Consider the following 23605-nt stretch of genomic DNA (forward strand, 5'->3'; position numbering starts at 1 on the left):
GTAAAAAAGTATTTCCCGGTTTCCTGTTTGTTTCACTAAAGCACACGGTTCTTACCGGTGCCTCGCTTTTTAGCGCTGACTGTGAATATACCCGCATAGAAGACTTTGCCTGCCATCCGAGTGTTATCTTTGGAAAGACATGAAGTGGCTGCCGCTTTGCCGGCTCACCGCATCACCTTAGTATCAGGGGAATACGGTTTGCTTCAGTGTGGCGGGAGGCCAAGCTTTGATTCTGGGAAAAATAACCGTAACAGAATCCTCTGCGTGGTTGCCAAAGTATTTCAGAGCAGCAGAAGATAGGACTTGTAGAAAGGAGAAGAATATCTTTTAGCGGCCAGTGTTTGCTCGCTTTCTGTGATTTTTAGAATTTACAGGGAATGGTAAAAAAAAAACCCTAAACTGGAAGGATGACAAAGGAATACTGGTGTAGAGAGCAGAACTGCGAGCTGGTCTGCTTGGACTGCTCAGCAGATTCGATGAGTGGTGCAAAGGGGGTAAGTCAGGTAATTAAGGAATGGTCACAAATTCCAAGTGAAACAGGAGAATGTTTTCCGACTGAAAGCACAGTTTGCAGCTCAGTTCAAAATAGTGTTGGAACTAGGGACGTGGTGGACTTCACAGGATATTCTTCTCTGAGGATAATGGGAACATCAACAGGAACATTAAGTAGGAAGTGTGAGAGATCAAAATCTTTGTGTCTGTAGGGGGGAAAAAAAAAAGTCAGCTGATTTGTCAATCAAGGCACAAGCTCATGCTGTCTGCTGTTGTGTAAGTTGTTCAACCTCACACCTTCCTCTGCAGCCTCTAAGGGAGAATACGCGAGTGGCTGGATCTCGTCTGCCAGAGCGATTCCGAAGGACTTGGAGGATAACAAAGGAGCGATAAGTAAACACAACCTCCTCCCCGCAACCCCTTGCTCTCGCCTGCATCTGCTCGAAGAAGCTGCAGGTTGCTCAGCGAGGAGTTGTCTGCAGCAAAAGCAGATGTGAACACAACAGCTCGGTCCTCCAATGACTCTTTGTTTGCTTCAGAGCAAAGCTCTGATTCTCAGTTACAAGAAACTTGTTCATAACGCGTCTGGAAGGCTGGGGGAGATAGAGCTGCTGTCTCGGGGGATCCCATCGCGGCTTTCGAGCGAGATCAAGTTGTTCTCACATGGCCCCATATGTGCTCAAGGTGAAGACGGCAGGAGACATAAATAATACTTATGGTATGAGCTCATCATTTTGTCAAATGCATGGCATATCTCCTTCGGTGGAGGAAGAAGGAAACCTGGCACCCGTCTAAAATGTCTCCTTGCCAATGCCTTAATGCAGTCAAGATTTACATTGTCTGCTGGGTCATGCACTTAGCAGCCATTCAGATCCACCCACACCCCAAAACGTGGAGCCGTGAGTGGGTGAGAAATTCCAGAAGCAACTCGGCAAACACAAATGTTGTGTTGAAGGGACGTTTTGTTACGCAAACTGTTTTAAAATCGGAGAATTGAAGAACAGAAGCAGGGTCCAGGTTGCACGCTGGAGTTCAATCTGATAAAGCTGCGCAGGCGAAACAATAAGAAAAGGGAGTCGTCTTGAGGGAGGAAGTTGTAACCCCCCCTCCCTGGCCATCTGCGTTCCTTCCCTGCGAATCACAAGCAGGAGCAGCCGTCGGAGGGGAGATTTTGCAGCCGTCGGAGGGGAGATTTCACTCTCTTCAATCTCGGGAGACCCAAGAGGGGAAAATTTATCAAGTTTCATCTTAGGCACTTAATCTTTTGGTGCTGTAGAAGAGGCAGAGTGGCAGCCGGGTCTCTAGATGTTTGATGTTACCACCTATGGTATTAAATCCAGGTTAACTCAACAAATTATTTATCATCGTCTCGCTTCTCGAGCGAAAACAATGTGGACAATAGGTATCTCAGTGTTAAATCTTTATGATTGATATGCTTTTAGCACGACAGGCCAATTTTGCAGGTCATATGCCATTCATGTACACAGCTAGAGGGTATTTAAACAACCGGCACGCATATTCAGTTATTCCCGGTGAAAAATGCAAGAAGTGGTTAGACTAACATCTGTCAGGAATGACAGAGGAAGGGCTGATCTTGCCAGCGCCTGGATGTTCTTTTAAATCCCAGCTCTGCTTTCTGCGATGGTATCTCCCACCGCGGTATAAACTTGTAAGTGCAAGTTGGCAACTAGAATTTAGGGTAGGACGTGACTTTGTGGCTAATGCTAATCCCGGCAGTTGCTGAACTGAGTTTCATCCATCCATCTCTAACAGCCTTGCAGCGGTGGATAATTATAATCTCTTATTTTTCCATGGGCAGGAAATGCTTATAAATGACTGGTAAACTGACTGAAGCAAGGCCACAAAGGTGATCAGTAGTGGAAGTCAGAGCAGTCTGACTTCTTTGATCTGGTAGCTCAGCCGTCACGGGATTTGGTTACTGGAGCAAGCACCGTTCAGGGGCAGAGCGATGCACCAAAAAAAAAAGGAGACTGTCCACTTTGTCTCTGTCGCTCTGTAGAAAAGAAAGTGTAAAGGGCAACGCGTGGGTGTTGGGAAACAGTCCTGTCAGGATTTATTACTGCCTAATGCGTGTGTCCTGCATATCGCAGTGCTTTGCACCCAGCTGATGTTAACACAGCTGGAATCAATGGCTTAGCAGCCTCAGCTTGTGTTTCGAAACAGCTGCACTGCCTCGAACTGCCCGCTCGCATCCCACCGGGTCAGCTCTGCCCGTCGTCCCGTCCCCGGGGCAGATGCGCTGCGTCCCACACACATCCCCGGCAGCGTCAGCCAAGGTCCCGACTCCTCGGGGAGGGGAAACGGCTCTCCAGCGGTGTTGACGTAGAGTTGGGGTTCACCGAGAAGAAGTTCTGCGTACGCGGAACGCCGCGGGAGAGGGAGAAGGGTGGAGCTGGATGTGCTTGCAGGAGTTTGGCAGCAAAGACACAGTTGCGTGGGGAGACTGCACCGCTGTGTTCTGCAGAGTTCAGCACAGAGCTGCGGTGGCATCTTCCACTTTGTGGTACAACGCACCTAAACGGATCAGGAAAATGGGAGACTTTCCCAATTCCTAAACCTTTGCCAGAAATTCTTTACTTGGTATCCTGGTGCTAGATTTCCGCTGTACAGGTATTGCCTGTCTCATAGCTTCACCTACCTTATCGTGCAGGAGGAGACAGCAATTGCAGAGTAGGAACTGTTGCTTATCTTAAAAGACTTAGCAATGAATGCGTAGCTTGTTTTCCTCTCCCTTTCTCTCCCTGCTGCACACGCTGCTCCGTTGACCGCTGGCAGGCGGGTGAACAGAAGCTGGCTCTCTTTCTCACCTCGTGCCTCAGCAGAGTCCAGCCTGATCTGTGTGAGGTGCTGGGACGACTGGTTTGTTCAGAAGATTCTTCCAAGTCCATTTTCTGAAGGAGGGAAAAACCTCTCAGTGATTTTAGACAGGAAAAAAAAAAAAAGTAAAATTGAGGGTTTAGATTTTTTGGTTAAAATATACGTGGATTTTTAGAGATTTGGGATTTACCTCCCACTTCAGAGTAAGGTCTTTGCCATTTAAGTGCCCAGTGGGGACACATGAAGAAACAACCACCTGGCATCACCCATTCATCCCTCACCAACCAGGCCAAGCGCAGGGTCCTGCACCTGGGTGGAGGCAATCCCAGGCACAAATCCAGGCTGGGCGGAGAATGGCTGGAGAGCAGCCCCGAGGAGAAGGGCTGGGGGCTGTTGGTGGATGAAAAGCTCCCCGTTGAGCCGGCAACATGCGCTGGCAGCCCAGAACCCCCCCGCACCCTGGGCTGCATCCCCAGCAGCGTGGGCAGCAGGGCGAGGGGGGATTCTGCCCCTCTGCTCCCCTCGGGGGAGACCCCCCTGCAGTGCTGCCTCCAGCGCTGGGGCACCAACAGCAGAAGGACACGGAGCTGTTGGAGCGGGGCCAGAGGAGGCCCCGGAGATGCTGGGAGGGCTGGAGCCCCTCTGCTGTGGGGACAGGCTGAGAGAGCTGGGGGGGTTCAGCCTGGGGAAGAGAAGGCTCCGGGGAGACCTTGGAGCCCCTTCCAGTCCCTAAAGGGGCTCCAGGAAAGCTGGGGAGGGACTCTGGAGCAGGGAGGGGAGCCATGGGATGAGGGAGAACGGTTTTACACTGCAAGAGGGGAGATTGAGGTGAGATATTGGGAAGAAATTCTTTGCTGTGAGGGGGGTGAGCCCCTGGGCCAGGTTGCCCAGAGAAGCTGTGGCTGCCCCATCCCTGGAGGGGTTCAAGGCCAGGTTGGACGGGGCTTGGAGCAGCCTGGGCTGGTGGGAGGTGTCCCTGCCCAGGGCAGGGGGGGGGCACTGCATAATCTTTAAGGTCCCTTCCAAACCATTGCATGGTTCGAGTCTGGCCCCGCGGCCCGGCCTGCCGCGGAGGCGACCGCGGGCGTGAAGCCTTTCGCCGCGGGAGCTCCCTCAGCCGCGACGCGCGGGGCCTGCCCCAAGACGCCTGGCCCGGCCGGGGCAGCACAGAGGCGGGGATGCCCACAAGCTCCGGAGAAGCACGCTACGGCCCCAAGCGAGCCGCCGCCCCCGGGCGAGGCCACCGCGATGGCGGGGGCCGGCGGAGGGACACCGGAGCCGCCGCCGCCGCCTCAGGGAGCCCGGCCGGCCGCGCGCATGCGCGTCGCGCGCCCCCTCCCCACGCACGTCGCCGGGGAAGCCCCTCCACTGCGCACGCGCGCCGCCTCCCGCGCGCGCCGCCGTCGCCGCCGCGCATGCGCCCCTCCGCCCCCTCACCGCCCCCTCCCGCCCCGCGCCGCCGCCGCGCAGGCGCCCTGCGCGCCCCCCCCCGCCCGCCCCGCCGGCCCGCCCGGCGCATGCGCGTCGCCCCCTCCGGCGCGGGGAGGGGGATGCGGACGGGGGAAGATGGCGGCCTCGAACAACCCGCGGAAATTCAGCGAGAAGATCGCGCTGCACAACCAGAAGCAGGCGGAGGAGACGGCGGCCTTCGAGGAGGTCATGAAGGACCTGAGCCTGACCCGCGCCCACCGGGTGAGACGGCCCCGCCCGCGCCCGCGCGCGACCCCCCCCCCCCCTCCGCCGCCGCCGCCGCCTGCCCGCCGCGCGCGCCCCCGGTGGAGGCGGGCGAGGGGGGGAGGGGGAGGGGCGGTGCCCCCCGCGGAGCCCCTCGGCCCGGGGGCAGCGGCGGCGCGCGGCGGGCGGGGCGGCGGGCAGCGCCCCCTGGCGGGGGCGGGCGGCGCCCTTGGTGCGGGGCGGGAGCTCCCCCCTCCCGCCATCACCCCCCACCCCTCGTTTCCCCGGTACCGGAGCATCCTCCGGAGAGCGGCACCGGGGCGGGTCTGGTGTGTGTATGTGGGAGTCCCCGGTCCCTCCATCGGAGGGGGGGCTCTGCCTCTGGGCAGCCCCCTCACGTCCCTACGCCCCCTCCTATGTGCCGGGGGGACCTCTCTCGTCTGGGACGGGTCTGAGGGGGCGCCCGGTTCCTCACCCCGGGACAGGCCCCGATCTGAGGAGGATCCTGGTTCCACACCCTGGGTCTGAGGGGGGGTCCCGGTTCCTCATCCGATATAGGCCCGGGTCTGAGGGGGGGGACGCCCTCAGTTCTTCACTCTGGGATAGGCTCCGATCTGAGGGGGTTCCGGTTCCTTTGCCCAGGTCTGAGGGGTGGGTCCCGGTTCTTCACCTGGGACTGAGGTGGGGGTCCCGATTCCTCACCCAGGTCTGAGGGTCGGTCCCAGTTCCTCACCCCAGGACAGGCCCGGATTGGGGCAGGGGGTCCCAGCCTTGCACCCCCCTGCCTAAGGAGCGCTTCCCTGAGGGCCCGACGGAACACCCCCGGCTCCCTCAGGTATGGAGGGCAGGCTGCTGCCCCGGCCGCCCCCCGGTAAAGCCCCTATTTCCCCGCTGCGGGGGCGTGCGGGCACCGAGTGCCCACGGGAGTGCAGAGACCCGGCGGGAGCTGCCGGGACTTGGGTGTCACTAATGTTGTTCCTGTTACACTCCGGTTGTCGTAGGTGCAAATTGCTGCACTTCCAAATCCTCCCTGGCTTCTGGTGTCTCTGCAAAGCCCATCAGCAGAAATTCACAGCGTAACAAATGCCTTTTCTGGTTTCGGTGTAGGGATGTCAGAGCTTTTCTCTATGGTTTTTGTCTCACCTGCTTAGGTCAACGTTTTTGTTTTAAACTGTCTAAAGAAAATTTACGATCTTGGTTGTGGCTGAACCTTCGTGGGAATGGGAACAAGAGAACCTGCAGTCGGCTTTGCAGTAAAATGTTTCCTTTTATTCCTCCATGTCAGGATAGGGGTAAATATTTGTTTTGAATTGGTGGTGCTGCTGGTGAGATGTAAAAGAAAGGCTTGCTGCTGCTGTCAGCTGCTGCTTGGGAAGGCGTGGGGCTGAAGCTTTGTTCATGCTGAACTATTTGTTGATGTTTCATAGAGGATGCTGTCAGAGTTACTGTTGGAGTTAGTTGAGAGCAGCGTGAGGACAATATAGAGATGTTTGCGGTCACTGAAGTTGTCTTGTTTCTTGCACCTCTGTCATGTAGCTCAGTACCCCGGGGTTTTGCCTTTTGGTGGTCAGTCCTCGGCCGCCACTCGAGAGCGGGGTGTTCTTGAGAGTTCTTGAAGTCTGCAATTACAGGTTGTCCTTTGATTAACTCTGACATTTAGCATTCACCTGCTGCAAGAAAAGTTGGAATCCTAATTCAGTTTCTCCCAAATCTGAGTGTTCCTAACCCAGGTTTTGCAGATGGAAACCCATCTCATTTTCAAGAACCTGGTATTGAGAAAAGGACCCAAGATGAATAAATTTTCTGAGGATTCTGGGTACTGAAGTGATGGAAACATTGACCAAATAGCTGAGTAAAATGTCTCCTTTGTAGACTTTTTCTTCTAAATTCCATGATTTCATCTGTGTTTAAAATGCAGTTAACATGCAGCAAAAAGGGGTTAAGCACAACTTTGCTGTTTGCTCTCATTTTCGTTTGGCAACCAACACTTTGCTGTCAGTTTGAAAATGTGTTACTCAGTTTGTGGAAGCAGCCCAAAATTTCTGTTGCCTTTTCATTATTAGTAATTGTCTTTTTGCAATGTTTACCATCTTGTCTGTTTTATTGTTAGTTACTGGTGTAGCAGAGGCAGAGAACTACTGTTCCACCATTTCTTGTGCATACACAAGCTGCTTCTGAGCTTGCTTTCTGACTTGGTAATCTTCCACCTCTTTATGCTGTTTGGTCCATCTGAGATTTTTAAGTTATGATACATCTTTCTTGCCCAGGAGAAAACAGAGCATGATATTAACTCCTCCTTTCTCTATTGCCCTCACCATTCAGTTGGGGAAAAAAAGGAATACTTTTGAAAAATAAATCACTTTGGTTTCAAAAGTGTTCCCCTATTCTCGGGAGCAGCAAAGTCCTGTCTTTCAGCTGGCAAATTCAAGAATGCGTTTTAGCTTTTCTGGGAGACACTGGCCTTGCGAAGAGTCGTGGAGGTGGGTGGCCGACAGAAGCACTGGAGCTGCTAATTGTCTTGTGAGTGGGACCTTAGTGTTTTTAATCCAGAGATTTCTGCAAGTCCCATAGTAACAAAGTGGGTGAGAAGAGGAGGAGGGTTTTTTTTTCTGCTGTGTGACATTGACTCCTGTATTTTACATGTGGTTTGCCTGCTTTCCTTTTTTTTTTACATGAAGCATGAAATATTAGGACCACGCTGATTTCTGTGTTTTAAGGACAGGTTGTTTACCAGGGCCTACTCAATTTCTGTTGTAACACAGCCCAGTGATGCTTGCTGCATTGCATGTATTTACTCATACAAGGCTGTTGCTGCCCTTTAAGAATGTAATTAACAAAACATTAACATGCAGGATAACACAGATAGTGCCGAGCTCTTCAAATGCTAGAGGATGTAAGATTTTGAAGAAAATTTGGGTGTAGCTCATGACCTGCATTTTAAAGGTGGCTCTTGTTCGGTTGGTGATGTTCTCAGGTTTTCAGGCTTGTTTTTTTAATATATATTGTTAAAATCACTTAGTTCTGAGGGATTGCAGCCGGAGCTGTGTTTGAGCTCCCTCTTATGGACCTGCCAGTTGTAAGAAAAAGACCCCCCCCCAAACCCCTGATTCCAAAAACCTGCAACCGGTGCTGGCTCCCAGCCCCACCTGCCTGGAGAGCTGTGCTGATGTTGATGTTACTGGAGTGAAAACAGGGAAGAAAAACCAGGTTAATGGTGATGTTTGGAAGCACACTGCAAAATTCCAGCGCTACTTATCTAGTCTTTTCCTGCACAAAAAGCCCCCCATGCTGGCCACTTGCAGGTGTCTCAGTGAGCTACTACTAACAGCACTTCTGAAAAAGAGGATATTTAGTAATAACCTGTATTCCTCAGTGACACCAAATTTACTTTCTGTGTTCCCAAGTGCATAATTCAGTGCTTTGTCAATCCATGTGATGGTGCTGTGACAGGGTTTGCTTGCGTATTTTTAGGTGTTATCAAAAGTTGCGTGTGCCTGTGTTGCTTTTTTCTGTTCTTTAAAAACTATGTGAAGAGTCGGTGTTTATGTTCAAAACCTGAATATTTTTAATGCAAAGATCCTGGTTTAATTTAATTTTTTCAAGTGGAATATATTGTAATGGCATAGCTATCCATAGATGGCCCTTTGACTGAAGTGAAAATGAAGTAAAACCCCCACAGTTTGTATTTGTGTATGTGTAAAACACATACACAGGCACACACCTCCCTGTAACAAAATTTGTATTTATGTATGAGACAGTTACTCATTTACTTGTTCCTACTGGCTGTGGAAGAGATCAAAATGTCTCTTTGTACATTCACAGATCGTCGTTCCATGTAGATAGTATGCAAAACAGTATTTAAAAGCTTAGTTAAATCAGGAATGCTAATCTGTGGTTTTAAAAATGAAAAACACTAATGATGATGACACAGTGTCGCAATGTTTCCTAATGTCTCCAGCATGTTTTTATTAAATAATTTGATAAAGAAGAAATTCATGACTACGTAATAGTATTCTTGAATGTCTGAAAGATATTAAAGAAATGCATCAAAATCAGGACTGAGCCCTCCAAGCACGGAGATTCACGCTTTCAGCTGGAAGTAGTTTTGGTCAATTTAATAGTATCATGAGTTTCTTTCAGAACAGAAATGTTAATTTTGACTGCAAGCTCAAACGGTGTTGTTGTTCTTTGTTACTTTCCCAAATACGGGGTTTTGACCCTGAATTTGAGCATTTCCAGGCCAAGAAATAGGTTGCTTAGGCTTCATCCACGATTTTCTAACTTCTCTGATGAAGCAGGGCGCAGAACCAAGTCATTGGTTTCCGTACCACCAAATACACTCCCCACATGGCAGCATCTGTACCACCAGCTGCGGGCATCGTCCTTCTTTTGACACACACAGGCTGGGCGAGTAACTGCATTGAAGGCGCTGAAATAACGGTGCGGCGCCGTTAATTCTTTGAAAGAATGATTGTAAAGCAGAGAGTGAAAATGCAGGGGTGAGCTCCCCGCAGGGGCACAAAGCATCTCTGTTCTGGTGCAACACTCGGCTTTCCTTACCTCGCCTGAGCTGTCCAAGGTAAACACGCGCCTCGGCTGCTGATACGCCATGCTGGAGAGCTCGCATTCTTCACTTAGCACCGTAATGTTTCTTCTGGTAAACCCAGCCGGGTTTTTGTTGTGTTTTTATTTTAAGGAGACAATGGCTTTTTTTATTATTACTCCGTCATCGCCACGCGTTACAGCTGCTTGCTTCAGCTCTCACGCAAAGTCATTTTCTGTGCAGTGGCCAAGTCCCTCTGTTTTAGTGATGTAGCAAAGCTATGAAGGATCTGTAGGCGCGTGAAACTATGATTGTACAACCGCTGTATTTCAGTGTATTAATTGTAATTCACAGGATGAATGTGTGGAACTCAACTCGGTGTGCTGCGTTTCAAAGTTTTCTTTAGCTTCAGCAGTGGAGAGCGTTTGCAGTAATTTGCGTTTTTAGCAGCTACTCATTTAGTAAGAGAATACCTTCTCAAGGTTATGTACAGTCAGCTCTTCCAACTCTTTGAGGGTGATTTGGGGTTTTCCCTCGCAGTGAATTACTGAGCTGCAGAGCTGTTCTTGCAGAGGTGAGCTTTGCCTGTAGTTAAGAACCTGAGAAGTTTTAGGTCTAGATACTGATTTTCTTGGTATTGTATTTACAAGCTGAAGTATGTAGTTTCGATGACTTTGAGTTATAGTTGCGAATACAGGAACTACAAACCTGCTGTAGAAGTTACAGACATGGCAAAACCGTCAGTCAACAGGAGTTGATGCTGTGTTAGTCTGAATTATGTGCTGGCACCAGTAGAAGGGCAGAGGTAAACGAGCACTCTCTGCCTAAGTGAAGCATTAGACCACAGAACAGTACAACAGGAATCGTTCCTTAAAGTATTTTTCAAGAATATTTTGTACTGAAAAATGATTGTAGTCACCATGTGGCCTATGCACAAACTCTCTTCAGTACCTGTTAGATGAACAGAAAGAGCTGTTCTTTACATAGCACAAAAAAAAAAAAAAGGAGGGGGGGAAACCCCTAAGCCCTGGAAAGCCCATAATGTGATTGTGTAAGGACGTGGTGTTGAGAAACCTAACTACAGTTAAAAGCGGTTTTCAATCGGATGACTTTTTATTTGATTTTTCTTTTTTACCATGTAAACTGCATTTTTATTTTTCTAACCATCTAACCTGTGCTGATTTGGAAATGTTAATTTTAATCTGCTGTTCATCAATCTGCTACTTCTAGCACTAACCATTTATTTTCAGTTTTATAATCAATTTATTGATGTCGTTGATTTTAGTGATGAAGCATTTACCGTACCTTATCAAAATCAAGACCCTAATTCTTTGCTGAGGCAGCAACATGGTGCACGCTGAAGCTCCTCTGTTCTTTCTGTGTTAGTGCAAGCTCCAGCGTGGGTTGCATCAGGGGTAGACCATATTAAACCAGTGGGTTTGGGGTTTCTTTGAGGTTTGTTTAAGCCCTGGCAGTTTCCTGCTCTGCCCAGGCATGTAAGGTGTTCTGTAAGAAACTACTGAGTGTTTCTAGATGCTTTCATTTTAGTGGTAATAAAATCTAATTTGGCAAAAAGCAGATATCTTCTCAAAAATTGTCAATAGGGATTTAAACAAAATGTCTTAAAGGCTAAATATTTGTCTTTGGTTTCTATTATCTATCCCTAATTGCAAAGGAGCATTTTCTTGGGCTGCGTTATAGCGATTTTGTCAGTCCCCCCGACAGCATCGATCAGTCTCTAATGGTATGTTCCACGCTGGCATCAATATTTTTGTGCCTAATGTAGGATCTGAAACTCAAGTATACTTCAGGGCACTTCCCAGCAAATGTAATACGCATCTTAAAAAAAAAATAAATAAACTTTTATTTTTTAAAGTAACATTTCTGGTTGCGATGGCTGGAATTGTACCCCGGTGTTTTTGTAGATGTGCTGGAGTAGCTGTTGCTTTGTAGCCGACAGGATTGGAGTAAGTGGGTGAAAAGAAGCAAACTCAAAATCTGGTAGATTTTTGGCGAACGTAAGCTTGCAGCAGTGTTTGCAGTGTGACAGTGAGTGGTCGTGACCTTGGTGCTGCTTCCCCTTTTTTTCTTTTGGTCTAAACTACTTGCACTTGGATAAACAAATGCGGTCCCAAGGGCTTTGGTGTAAACTTGAGGTGGTAGCCAAACCTGTGAGTCTTTATTAAGTAATTAGCTAAGATCGGTGTATCTGATAGTGCGTAGGAGTTAATATTTAAAATGTTGCTTTAATTGGTTTTAAATGGTTTGCTTAGCACGTTTAGTGCCGTGTAAGTGATATCCAGGAATAAGATTTCTGTCAAGATCTCCACTGGTACTTGTTGAGCCAAACGAGCATTGCAAAAGTGCGTATTTGTCAACCAGGGATGTTTTTGTATGATCTCATTGGTACTTTATAAATTATAAAGTTGTAACTGAGTGTTGATAATAGTCTTGTTTTGCAAATTATTTCTTGGGAGCTGAAAATTCTTCCCCTTGTACCAGAACAATCCTTTGCAATAAAACAACAACAACACACACCCACAAAATATGAGTCTTAAATAATGAAGTAGAGGAGAATGAAATGAAGCGTTCTGGCTTGAGGCTTCAGTAATAATTCTACAGCGCTTCATGATCCTTGTCTAAAAGTCTGTATTTTACATGCAATTTTTCTTAATGTGCATTTTACTTTCTTGCCTGCTTGGTCTATCACTTTTCTCGAAGACCGGGAAAAGATCCTCGTGATATCCCTGCCGGGCTACTCACTCGTGTTTTTTAGTATAGTTACTTATCACTACGTAGCAGTAAGATGTGTTAACTGCAGTTCTGTTAGATGAATTTTCAATTAATTTTGATATCAACTCTTACTATTTATGTTAGTATTGTTTGCCTTAGACAGCTGAGGCCTCAAAGGGGAGGGAATTTGAGTTGGTTTTCCAGAATGTGTGTCTCTTTGGGCAGATGGTGATAGTTCTCAACTAAGAAAGTGTATCAGGTATTTGTGACCTGCCTTTCTGTACATTGGTGCCTCTTTAGACCTGTTGTAGAAGCAGCATCTTGCAGCAACATGAAGCTGTGCAGAAGATTTTTCCAGCTCTGGAGTCCTTAAGTGCTGTTTTGACATCCATAAACTGGATTAAGGGGGGGAAAAAAACATCAGTAGCAAAAAGGAAGGCAGCAATTCTTTAATATACTGACTTTTCATCTTTTTCTTTCCTTGCAAAATCTTATGTAGATTATATTCATGGCATCCATTCAGCAGCCAGCAATTATTGGAGGTGTTACTGGGTTTCTCCTTGGTGTGTCTGTAAATGCAATGGACAAGGATTGTCCTTTTTGCAGTCTTTTATACATAATTCCCCAAGACCCTGTTCCCCCTCGCCACCTCGGTGGTGTTTCTCCACAAGTGAGGGAAGAACAAAAATAATATCTTAAATATTGTGTAAGTTTCCACCAGGTTACTCAGATTCAAATGTCTTATTGACCTTCTCATTGTAATTAGATTTTTGTCTTGTGTAGTGAAATGATTACATTGCACTAGCCTTTTGCATTCGAAGAATCTTGACTCTAATGGCAGATATTTTTAAAACCTAGAGAATTGTCTGATGCCTCATCTTAAGAGCTACGAACAATTTCTTGCGCTGTAATAGGACGGCTTAAGGTTGAGCTGCAGCAGGAGGAACTGTTGGAGGGAAGAAGATGCTGCAAAGGCCATGGTGGTTTTGGGGACCGGTGAAGTGTTGTCTTGGTGTCGTGGACTGAAGGTCATCCTGAAATGGCTTTCTCTGCGTGTGAACCGATGTGAGCCTTGGCAGGAGTCAAATCGTGCATTTATTCTGTACCAGTAGGTGTTTAACTGACCCAGCAGTGCTTGTGGCTACTGTCAGCGCAGAGTTAGGTGCTCTCCCAGTTGCTGATAAACCCCAAAGGGTGCAAACATGCCCCGCTTGTCTCCTGATTTATGGAACTCGTAGGGTTATGTAACTGAATTTTCATTCTTTAGCTAAAAATAAAAAATGGAACATAAAAGCTATTTTTGTCTTGCTTAATGAGGGCATCTCTGCTTTTATTTCATCTTTTCTGAGAATTTCAATAGGAGGAATGGGGATGGTTTAGGAACTTTTTTTTTAGACTGGATGTTCGTTCTCCGTCGTTCTCCTAAGTGTTGTCCATCACCCAGCAAAAAGATATATTGGCCTGCTCAGAATAAGTATTTTCTTTAAAAGTATGTTGTTAGATAATAATGATCATGAAAATTAATAGATTTTGAGAGCGTTGCACTAGATTTAAATATAGCAAAAAGAATTCTTTGCCTTCTGGACATCAAATAATCAATGAGCTTCAAGTATGAGTCCTTTCTGGTGTATTATATTGGATTATCAGCAACATACACGCCTTTCTCTTTTTGAAACGCTTTCAGAAAAGAAGGGTGGCATTTGCAGAACCGACACGGGATCTGGTTTGTTTTTAAAAGCAGTGCAAATCAGGTTTGGTTCATATTGTAGCTTTGCTTGGCGCGCTGCCCGGTGATAGAGCAGAACTCTGAAGAATAGTCACTATTTTAAGTCTCGAGTTGTGCTGTATCCTGTTTTTACTTGCTACTCAGTTGTGACTGTTAAGTTTTAAACAGTAAACCTTTGTTCACCAGAAATAGCAAAGTGTTTTTAAACGCAGAGTGACGGCCTGTGTATTAAATTTTATTATTTTTTACTTATTAATTTATTTATTCAAATTCTGCAAGGTGTGTTCTTACTGATTCTTTGCCTGCAAACCCCAAAACATTAAATAGTTCACATTAGTTCATTTTTTGGAGAAAGTTAAATGCAGCTAATGCTTAAAGTTCTGCTGGTGTAAAACAGAAATAAATAATAATAAAAAAATATTGCAGCATTAAATGCTGCTGTCTTCTTCCCTCTCCCCTTCCTCTTTCTCCGCAAAAGTTAAATATGCCGGTTTGTTCTCCTTCAGGTTCACGAGAAAAAGGGGGTTTGATTTGGAGCGTAGTGCAGATTTGGGGTGGGTGATAAATAGTAAGTGTACGTTGGGAGGTCTCTTCACTTTCACATGAATTCTAGAAGCCATCTGGGGTAGAGGGCCGAGGACATGTGTAATTTTTATAACCCCGTTTCCTCACAATTTTATAGCTGAGGCAATCTGGGGAGTTGCTTGCAGCTCCTGAAGGGGAATCTAATGGTGCCTTGGAATTTGTAGATGACTCATAACAGGACAAAACAATCCAGTTAAGTGATTTGAGGTCTTAAATAATCTGTTCAACAGGAAGGTGAAGAAAACATCATGAACTCATGAGTAATAATTGGCTCTCTTGGAGCGCTAAAAGTGCAGTGATTGCTCGTTGGCGGGGATTCAGACGATTCCTGTTGAAGCTTTGCTGATCAATATATATCTCAACTCTTATGAATGGAATTTATTTGACTGCACTATAATGCTTTTTGCAAAGCAGTATTAGAGTTACCAGTTGGGAGAAGTTTATTTCAAGTTGGTTTATAGTAGTGACACTTTGCACCTCAGCTGTGTGGGCTCGGGCTGCGTCTAATCTTTTTGGGTTTGCTTTTTCTCCTGTTCTCTGCTCTTTGCTTTGTGAATCAGCCAAGTGACCAAGAGGGTTTTTCGATGAGGAAGAACCTACAATAACGGCCGCACCTTGAAGCGGAGAGAAAGCTTCATAGACATGCCAGCTGCAAAAATTAAATGGTTTTAGATAGTCCCAAAAATAAACCGATAGGAGCACCTTCCTCCAATGACTAGCATTGTCACGGATACTGTAGTTAAGAGCTTATTCCATCATCTCCCTTCTCCTTTGCAAAGCACAGAATCATTCAGGACTGCCTTAATTTTGTAGAGGCTTTTGTGCAGCCGCAGGGGACCCATGAGGGCGCTCCAGCAGATGCACACCCTTTGAGACCTCACAGTTTTACTGGTAAGCAACTGGAAGTGCAGCATGTATGTGGTACTGTCAGGTAACCTTTAAGCTTAATCAATTATAAAATCTTAAGTTAGCTGTTGCGCTGCCCCCTTTCCTCTGGCTGGCAGTTTTCATTAGTCTAATGATGAAAACCCCTTCTTCGGATTCCCAGTTTGTTTTTTCATGGCATCTTCCTTTCAAGCTCTGGCTCCGAGAGATGGAGGGGCAGGATTCTGCTTCCCCCCCACTCTGTGTAGACCCCGGCACTGAGTTCGTGTCAGCTGGGACGCTCCCAGGCGGCAGCAGAATCCCTTTGGTTCTGGTCCTTCAATACATCACCTCCTGTTTTGTTGTGAATTTCTGAAGTCTTTGAGGAAGTGTGAGTATTTTAGCGCATTGGGAAAACCCTCAGTCCTTGATCAGTATATTTGGTAGCCATCCGCTGGTAAAAACCGAGTGCAGTGCTTGGCCTTGTGTTTGCAGATCCTCTATGAGTAAAGAGTTGGTTGTGAACGTGAAGTGTTTCAGCGTGGCAGAAACAAAGCTGTTGCTCTTTTGTGGCTGCTGAATTCCAATATATTACAACAGATTCCTTACCTTAAAAAAAGAAAAAAAAAAAAAAGAAAAAAGACAAAATGCATTTTTTCCTTTTCTTGAATTTTTATTCTTAATGACTGTGTTTGGCTGGCCTGCAGAGTTTTTCTGTTTGTGTCCTGACATGTCGATGTGATAATGGAACAAATACTTGAAAGTGACTTAAATGACAGTTATGGTGATGGAAGAGTAAACAATGATGTAGCAGTTCTAAAAGCAGGGGTTCAAATCCAGTTCATACCATATGTCTGGAGTTTTTCGTGGTAATTTTCACTTAGTTTGTAGTAGACATTTGGCTTCCTGTTTTGGCGTGGTAGTGCTTTTCTCTGCAGTCTCTATTGCGCTGGGATGCTAAGAGCATTAGAAGGCCAAATATGATTGGCAGAGGCAACAAGGGAAACTTTTGCTGGGGTTGTCTGCACTTGTCCCTTTCTAACCGGTGTTAGAATCTTCACTTTTATGAAAATAAAAACATACTAAAATTCATAAAAAAAAACCACATTGCAAAACATTCTGTTACAAAGCTGCTGATGGAATGTTTTAAATCCCAAGTGACCCAGCCGGAGCAGCTGCTATCACTGCGGATTATACCCTTCCTCTAAACTTCAGGCTTCATTTCCTTTACCATCTTCCTGGGAGGAACAGCTGTGCGTTTGGATCCACTGCTGCTGTTGGATCAGTACTTGAAACTGCAGGAAATAAGTTACTTTAGAAATCTGGCTTGATGGCATTTCTTCCTGATTGTGACAGCCCAAACAAGAGAGAAATGCAAGGGATTCTCTTTTCTTTTCCTTTGATAAATGAGTCTGTGTAGTCTGGCTGCATTAGCCAGGAAGAGTTGTGAAGAGGCTAGCTGTGCTTTTTCTGTTCTAGCGTTACTCTGCGTGCCGTGTTCGCTCTCTCTCCCTTGTTGCCATGAATGGTTGATTATTCAGAAATAAAAGAACAGCGTCACTTGCTTTGCAGCAGGCACATGTAAATGTGTTCTGATTTTGAGAGGAACGTAGTTTTCAGAGTTCCCTTTTTATATCTACCGCGTTCATTAGCTTTAAGGGGCTGATAGCAGGCTGTGTACTTCTCTGTAATTCTAGATATTTTTTATCTAGTTCTGTGGTCAAGCCTTTTTTCTAGAGAATCAGTGTCTTTAATCAAAGAACTTGAACTGTAGTTTCCTGAGCTGCACCCTTTTCTTTATGTTCGGCAGAGTAACGTTGGGTGCTCTGAAAGACAATTTAAAAGAAGTGGGTTTACCTCATAAGGTTCAGTTCCCCTGACTGTCAGGACGTTCTTTGCATTGAAAATAAACATCTATCGTATACACACTAATGCGGGTGCATGCTCAGATGAAAGGGAAAGTATTGATGTTATTAGATTTCATCGTCTAATTTTTAATTACTTGGAAAATGAAAGTGAAGGGCTAAAATTGCAAATAGACATCCATCTCTTCTTTAGCCACCTATTCAGCCATTAGAGAACACGCGTAGGTGGATTTTAATCTGTAACATCTAAATAATGGAAGTCTTTTTAATTATTTGCAATAAATTGTCAAAAACCTGATAGCACTATAAAAACGGTCAGTATTAACTTATCAGTTGTGCTCCAACTATAAAAGCATTATATAGATTAAAAACTCAAGCATTCCAAAACTCTTTCCAATCTTCATTTATCTCATTCTGCGTGAGCGGTGTGATAGTCTTTAATTAATTTATCATACGTTCCCTTCTCCCTTAGTGAGACTGAGACCCCCGCCTCTTGGCACAAAAATAGATACTGGTGGCTTACCGGGAGGCTGTTAGACATCTCGATTTCTCCACGTTGTTCAGTGTGTAGCTCTGGGCCTTCGAGTGCACCCTCAAACTTTGGTTGCTGATAGGGTAATTAAACCCCCAGGGACGTGCTCCGTGCTGTCAGGAGTCTGAGTGGTTCAAAAACAACTTAATCTTTACAGTATTTGGTGTGATTATTCTCATTTTATAGCAGGATAACTAAGATGCAAGCAGTAAAATAGAAGAAATTGATGCTTTGAATGACCAATTTGATACACTTGGTACCCAGGGGGAAAACACAAAGCAGGGCTTCGGTTTTTAAAGTGCTTTTACACTCACAGCACAGGTCCAGTTGTCTCCAGGAAATGTGGTACTTTAGACCCGAGTTGGGGATTTTGACAGACCCTCAATAGTTTGTGTTGAGGAACCTGAAAATTAGCAATTGTCTGAAAAAGGCCTTAATTGCTCGCATAGTGTCCTGAGGAACTCTGGTGGCAGAGGGAAGACAGAAATGCCATGCTGCTGTAACGCGAGGCCCCGTTCTCTCGTCGTTCATTTGACTCATCCTTTTCATACCTCCCAGCTTCCGTGAGAGTGAAGATGAGCTTTGCTCAGGCACCAGCTTCAGCAGGCAGCCCTGAAACTTAATTGGGAAACTGGACCACGCAGCTGAGCTAGTCTGGTGGCTGAATATTGGAAAAAAATCATCCGTTTGTTGGCTCCCGCTGTTCTCTCCTGTTTCCCTTCTACTAGCAGAAATCCACCTGGTTGTGGGGTGAGCAAGTTAAGAGAGACCAAGCTTACCCACACAGTTTTTCTGCTGGTTCAGCTGCTTTAACCAGATTTCTTTCAGGTCATGAGAGTTCTGGTGCAAGGAGAGGGGCAAGGTTACACAGCTTTCCTGGGAAGGAAGAGGCACCCAGAGACTGGGACTGTTCTCCACGGCCTGATCTGCTTGGCTGTATTCTAAAACTACATCCTTCGTTGCTCATGAAACTTTTTTTTCTGCTAATAACTTTCTGTGTCTTCTCGTTATTGATATTAATTTTAGGCTCTTGGCTTTAATGAGATTGTGTCTGGGTCTGTTGATGTAGAGAGGGACTGGCGGCTGAATACCTGCTATAATTAATGAAATTGTGCCTAACATTTGAATTTTCTTTTCCTTGGCTTACCAGGATTCTCTTTTATTGATTTCTGAATCCTTCCTCATTTAATTAAATACATTCTAGACAGCTTTCATGGAGGTGGTTTTAGTAAATGAGGCGTTATTTTGATATGTATTAATTTTAGAAATTGGTTGGGTAGCAAGTACAGGGTTTTTAAAATTTAAATTCTAATATGAACTTTAGAATATTAACAGAAAAGGGTTAATTTGAGGGGAAGGGAGGAGCCGAACTCTTTTGGTGGTCAGAGCAGTTAGTTAATTGTTGTAAAGTTTTTGGCAGCTTGACTACAAATCTAAAGAACTTTTTAAATTTGGTAGTTAGATGGGTAATTGGGTGATTTTTAGCTAATGGCTGTATTGCCACTAAGTCTAAATGCAATAACTGTGAATCATTAAGTTGATGTTAACTTATCTTTCTTTTTAAGACTGTATTTGCTTTTCTTATCAACATGAGGATTGTGAATGGGAAGAAATCTCCCTTTGAAGAAAATACTTCCACTGGGATTCCTCTGAGTAACTGACTTGTCTTGAGGGTTTGTTTGCCTTAGTGTTCAGTTTCATGCTGGAGAAGGCAGCCAGCTGAGTAGTTGGGGAGACTCTGCCTTCTCGCTCGCAGGAGAGGCAGCGAGCGCACGCTTGACCTGGAAAGTTTCTCTCTCGCTGCCCTACCTGTGTGACTTGAAAAGCCCAATTCTGAAGATAAAAGGGCACTTGGTCTCTGCTGTCTATCTTTGGCTCTTCTGCAGAGAGGCCAAAAATAGTCATAGAAGTGCCTTTTCATTGAGGCAGAGCTTTTTACCGAGACTTGGGCTGTGAGTTCACTCCTAGGGAGAGATGAGAAAGTAGCAGTGACATATTATCGAGGATGCCAGATCAATCCCAGACAGTTTAAAAACTCCAGGCAACTGGATATTCTTTTTCCATGGTGGGTCTTGCCTCTGGTTGCTCGAGGAGAAAGCCTTCCTGAGAACTTTCAGATGTATCCAACTGGGAAACTTTGAACTGCTTCGAGCAACAGGATTTACCTATAATACAGTCTCTAAAACTTCAAGATAATCCTTTACACAGAATTTAATTTCCAATTAAGCTTTAATAATACATTTCTAATTTTAATCTGCACTTGTTTTGCGACTTATTAGTCTCAACATGCTAAAGAGGAAGCTTTCTAAAGTGAAAAGCTAAAATTTATAAGAAAGCTTGGTATGGAAACTGCAAACCGGCAAAAGAGCCGTTATCATGAAATCTTACTTCCTGTATTCATCAGATATCTTACGGGTTTTTTATCAAACGGACACTCCACCCTTTTATTACGGTTATGGGAATCAAATTTTTATGTATTAAAAAGGGCATTTTAGAAGAAACGGTTATAGTGGATTTTGATTGACTTAATTCCAGTGTCAGATTTGCCGTTCAATTACAGTTAAGTTCTGTCCAGAAGTTTGTAATTTGCCCAGAATTTTTGCAGAAGAATTTAGAGAAGGTGAAGTGTTGAATTTTAATAAATGCTTCCTTTGATTCCCATCTGCATATTTTGGACACTTAGAAAGTCTGTAGGAAAACTGGATGTGCTTTTAGGGATATGTTTCTCTTTTTTTTTATTATTTTTATTTTTATTGTATAACTCGAATCTCTCCCTGCGAACACAGCTGTATATCCAGCAAACTTTAACCCAATCTAAGTGGAAGAATGGAGGTAGTTCATATAAATGGGTTCACATAAAAGCTAGTAGCTGGAAGAATGTTCCATTGTTAGCAAGTCAGTAATTGCATTAAATCTAATATTTTTGATTTCTTACCAAAGTTGTGTGTGTCCAGTTCCATTAACCGGAGTACGATCATGTTGTGTTACTCAACTGTTTGCTGAGTTAAGAATGTAATTGCTTGCAAATTCCTCATTACTACACGGAAAGGTAACGATTCCTTCCCTGTTTGCTGTAAAGGTGCTGCAGCTGCCCCGCAGACTGTTGCCCTGGTGCCTTTGCAAAAATGCATTTGTTTTAGCATAACTTCAAATCTGAGGAACCAACAGCGTGTCAGCCTTTTATTCAGGGAATGTTTTCAGCTATTCTGGAAAACTGCTCATGCAGAAGTATTTGATTTTTAGCGATTAAATTGGATTTTAACTTGAAATCTTCATTTTTTTTTTTTTTCTTTAAGTAGCATAAGAGAAATGCTGGTGGAGGGAAAATTACAGATTCAGTTAGGATCTGTCGTTTGGGAAACATTTCTTCTGAATAAGAACGCCAAGCAGAAATAAAAGGGTTTAACAAGCAAAAGCTTTTTCCTGACCAAAAGCTTTCTCAGGAAAGAACTGGAATATTTAGCAATATTTTCAACTGTCAAGGAGCAATTATCTTGGCCACATAATACATAAATGGAAAAGCTGTAATGCAGAGTCACTGACTTCTCGTGGTTCAAGAAATTAATATATCTGGTGAACACTAAGTAATTCATTATCGTACTTCACTATCTAAATTCATATAGAAAGCGAGTTGCCACTAATTGAATCTAACCCCAGGAGATAAAGCTAGAGTTGTCATGAGGCTTGTTAACATTTTAAGAGTAATCTGAATTTTTATATTAAGAAAAGGCTTGTTTTTTTTTTTTTTCTTTTAAAATAAAACCCCACAATCCCCCTCTTCAAACCGAATCCCCAAGCCCCAAATTGTGCAATAGACTTAATTCACCTCACAAGGTAGTTTTACAGAAAAAGGAGGAAATGTTAATTTTAGTCACAACCGCTGTCGGTTTTCGTTTTCAGTCCTGCTTTTCTTCCTGCCCCGGTCCCCTTAGCGAGACTCCAGACTCCGGAGTTCTCTCAAAGCATCACAGGGAATTTTGCAGGTTTTTCTGCTGATCCTCTGCTTTGAGCTGATTTTCCCTGGGCTCTCCTGTTGGAATGGCAGCAATGTCTGGCGTCGCAGGATTTAAGCATGCTTTTTTACATGCTAAAAAGCTGGAAATTCGAGGCGTTCGGCAACCTGGCCTGCTCTGCTTGCTCTTCGTCTTCGCAGATTGCAAGTGGCAGTTGTTGATGGGCTCCTCTGAACCGCGGAGTCTGGGGGCCACTTGCTGCAGAGAGGAACAAACACAGACCTACATGCCGGTGTAATGATATATGATAGCAATAACAAGCAATCACTTTCCTTATTTTTGGCACAGATCTCCAAAAGTGTTTATCGAAGGTAGCGTTACTAAAATTAATGATACTGCAAAGCCATTTAACAAGCTCGGTTTTGAGAACCGCTTGAGTTCTCGATCTCTTGTGTTTCCTCATTTCCACGTTTAACTGCAGTGGAAAGACAAATAGTCGTGACCTCCTTGTTACATTATGCTTTGAGGTAGGTACGTACCGGGGAAGGCCAAAACATGAAAAAAACCATAAAGCAACCCCCCCACCCCTCCCTGGGCGTCTTATAGTAGGTTCTTTAAAAGAAACCAACACCTGTTGAAATAGTTACTTCGGTGTTTGGTATAAATCCCAAACAGGCCTTTTTTTAACAACAAAAACATATGTAGAGGCCAGGCAAAAAGCACAGCTAGTTCTGATATTGTGCTTTTAGTGATCCGCAGCTCTGCGTTAGAGGGGCTGTGACTCATTAAGTGATACCAGCGCGGAGCCTTTCTCTAATTTCATGTATTGCTTAGAGAGCACAGGATTGTAATTGCGTGTCAAAAGATTGCAAAAGAAAAAATCAGGGGGGCCTTTTCCTGCTTTTTAGATGGGATTTTTTGGAACCGTTTGATACGGCACACTGTGAATGTTTTGTAAGTCTTCGGGCTGAGGGGATTTATCTGCACTTTGGTTAAGAAAAAAAGCCATCAGCCATGCTGTGACTGGTGTCCTGCCCAAAGAGTCGAGGCTTCCGAGAGCCCTCGTTCCATAGAGGGGTTTCATCTCTGAGAGTTGTAAGTTTTTGGATTAATTCGGTCCCTCAGCTAAAGCATAAAGATTTTGGCTGTCTGTATATTGGGAAATTGGTGGCTTCTGGGGGAGATTGTGTGAATAAAGGGTATTTGAGTTGCTTTCCTGGGATGGTTTAAAAGCAGAAGAATGCATGCACTGTTTTCCTCGGGGTGATCTCGTTTTCTCCTCCTCTCTTCAGGGACTATTTAAAAAAAAAAAATAATATATATATATACACTGCTAAATGTCGTCTTGATACAGGCAGACTTGTCCCTTTTCTCCCTGTCCTATCTTGGCGCTATCAGCGTGCAGCGTGATATCTCCACTGTCAGCGCCGCTCGGCATCCCTGCTTGCCGCCTTGCCGTTTCATCAGCGGACTCCGCATAGATTGCATTGTCAAGATGGAAAGTGCTAGAAAGATCTTCACTCAACCGCCGGGCCTTTGTGGTAAAGCTGTAGAGGCAGAGCCACTCCTTTCCATCCTGCCATTTCCTTTGCTTGAAGAAAGTGTAAAGAAAAAAAAACAAACAAAAAACACAAACCCCATGTAAACATCCAGTTTCAGGGATGCCGCTATTTCTAGTACTTTTCCAAACTTTGCTCTTCAAAATCCTGGCGTTGCGAGGCGAAGGCTTTCGGATCTGTTTGAATGAAACTACAGCAGATTTGTTGATGTACACACTACAGTACCTTAGCAACCAACCTG

The 23605-nt window shown here is 45.0% G+C and overlaps 1 protein-coding gene across 9 annotated transcripts in view; it reads left to right on the forward strand.

Moving 5' to 3' along the window:
* Positions 1 to 4844: 4844 nt before the first annotated feature.
* The window catches only part of CRTC1 (CREB regulated transcription coactivator 1), a 51848-nt gene continuing 33087 nt past the window's right edge, over positions 4845 to 23605 (forward strand). For 7 of the 9 annotated variants that reach the window (XM_063358414.1, XM_063358417.1, XM_063358418.1 and 4 more), the window contains exon 1: positions 4845 to 5022. In XM_063358414.1, coding sequence (XP_063214484.1) covers positions 4897 to 5022 — 126 coding nt within the window. In that variant the 5' untranslated portion in view covers positions 4845 to 4896. The remainder of the gene's footprint in view (positions 5023 to 23605) is intronic. The other 2 variants (XM_063358415.1, XM_063358420.1) reach the window with 1 other exon arrangement.

This window comes from Chroicocephalus ridibundus, chromosome 22 (genome assembly GCF_963924245.1).
Source record: "Chroicocephalus ridibundus chromosome 22, bChrRid1.1, whole genome shotgun sequence".
Lineage (NCBI taxonomy): Eukaryota > Metazoa > Chordata > Aves > Charadriiformes > Laridae > Chroicocephalus > Chroicocephalus ridibundus.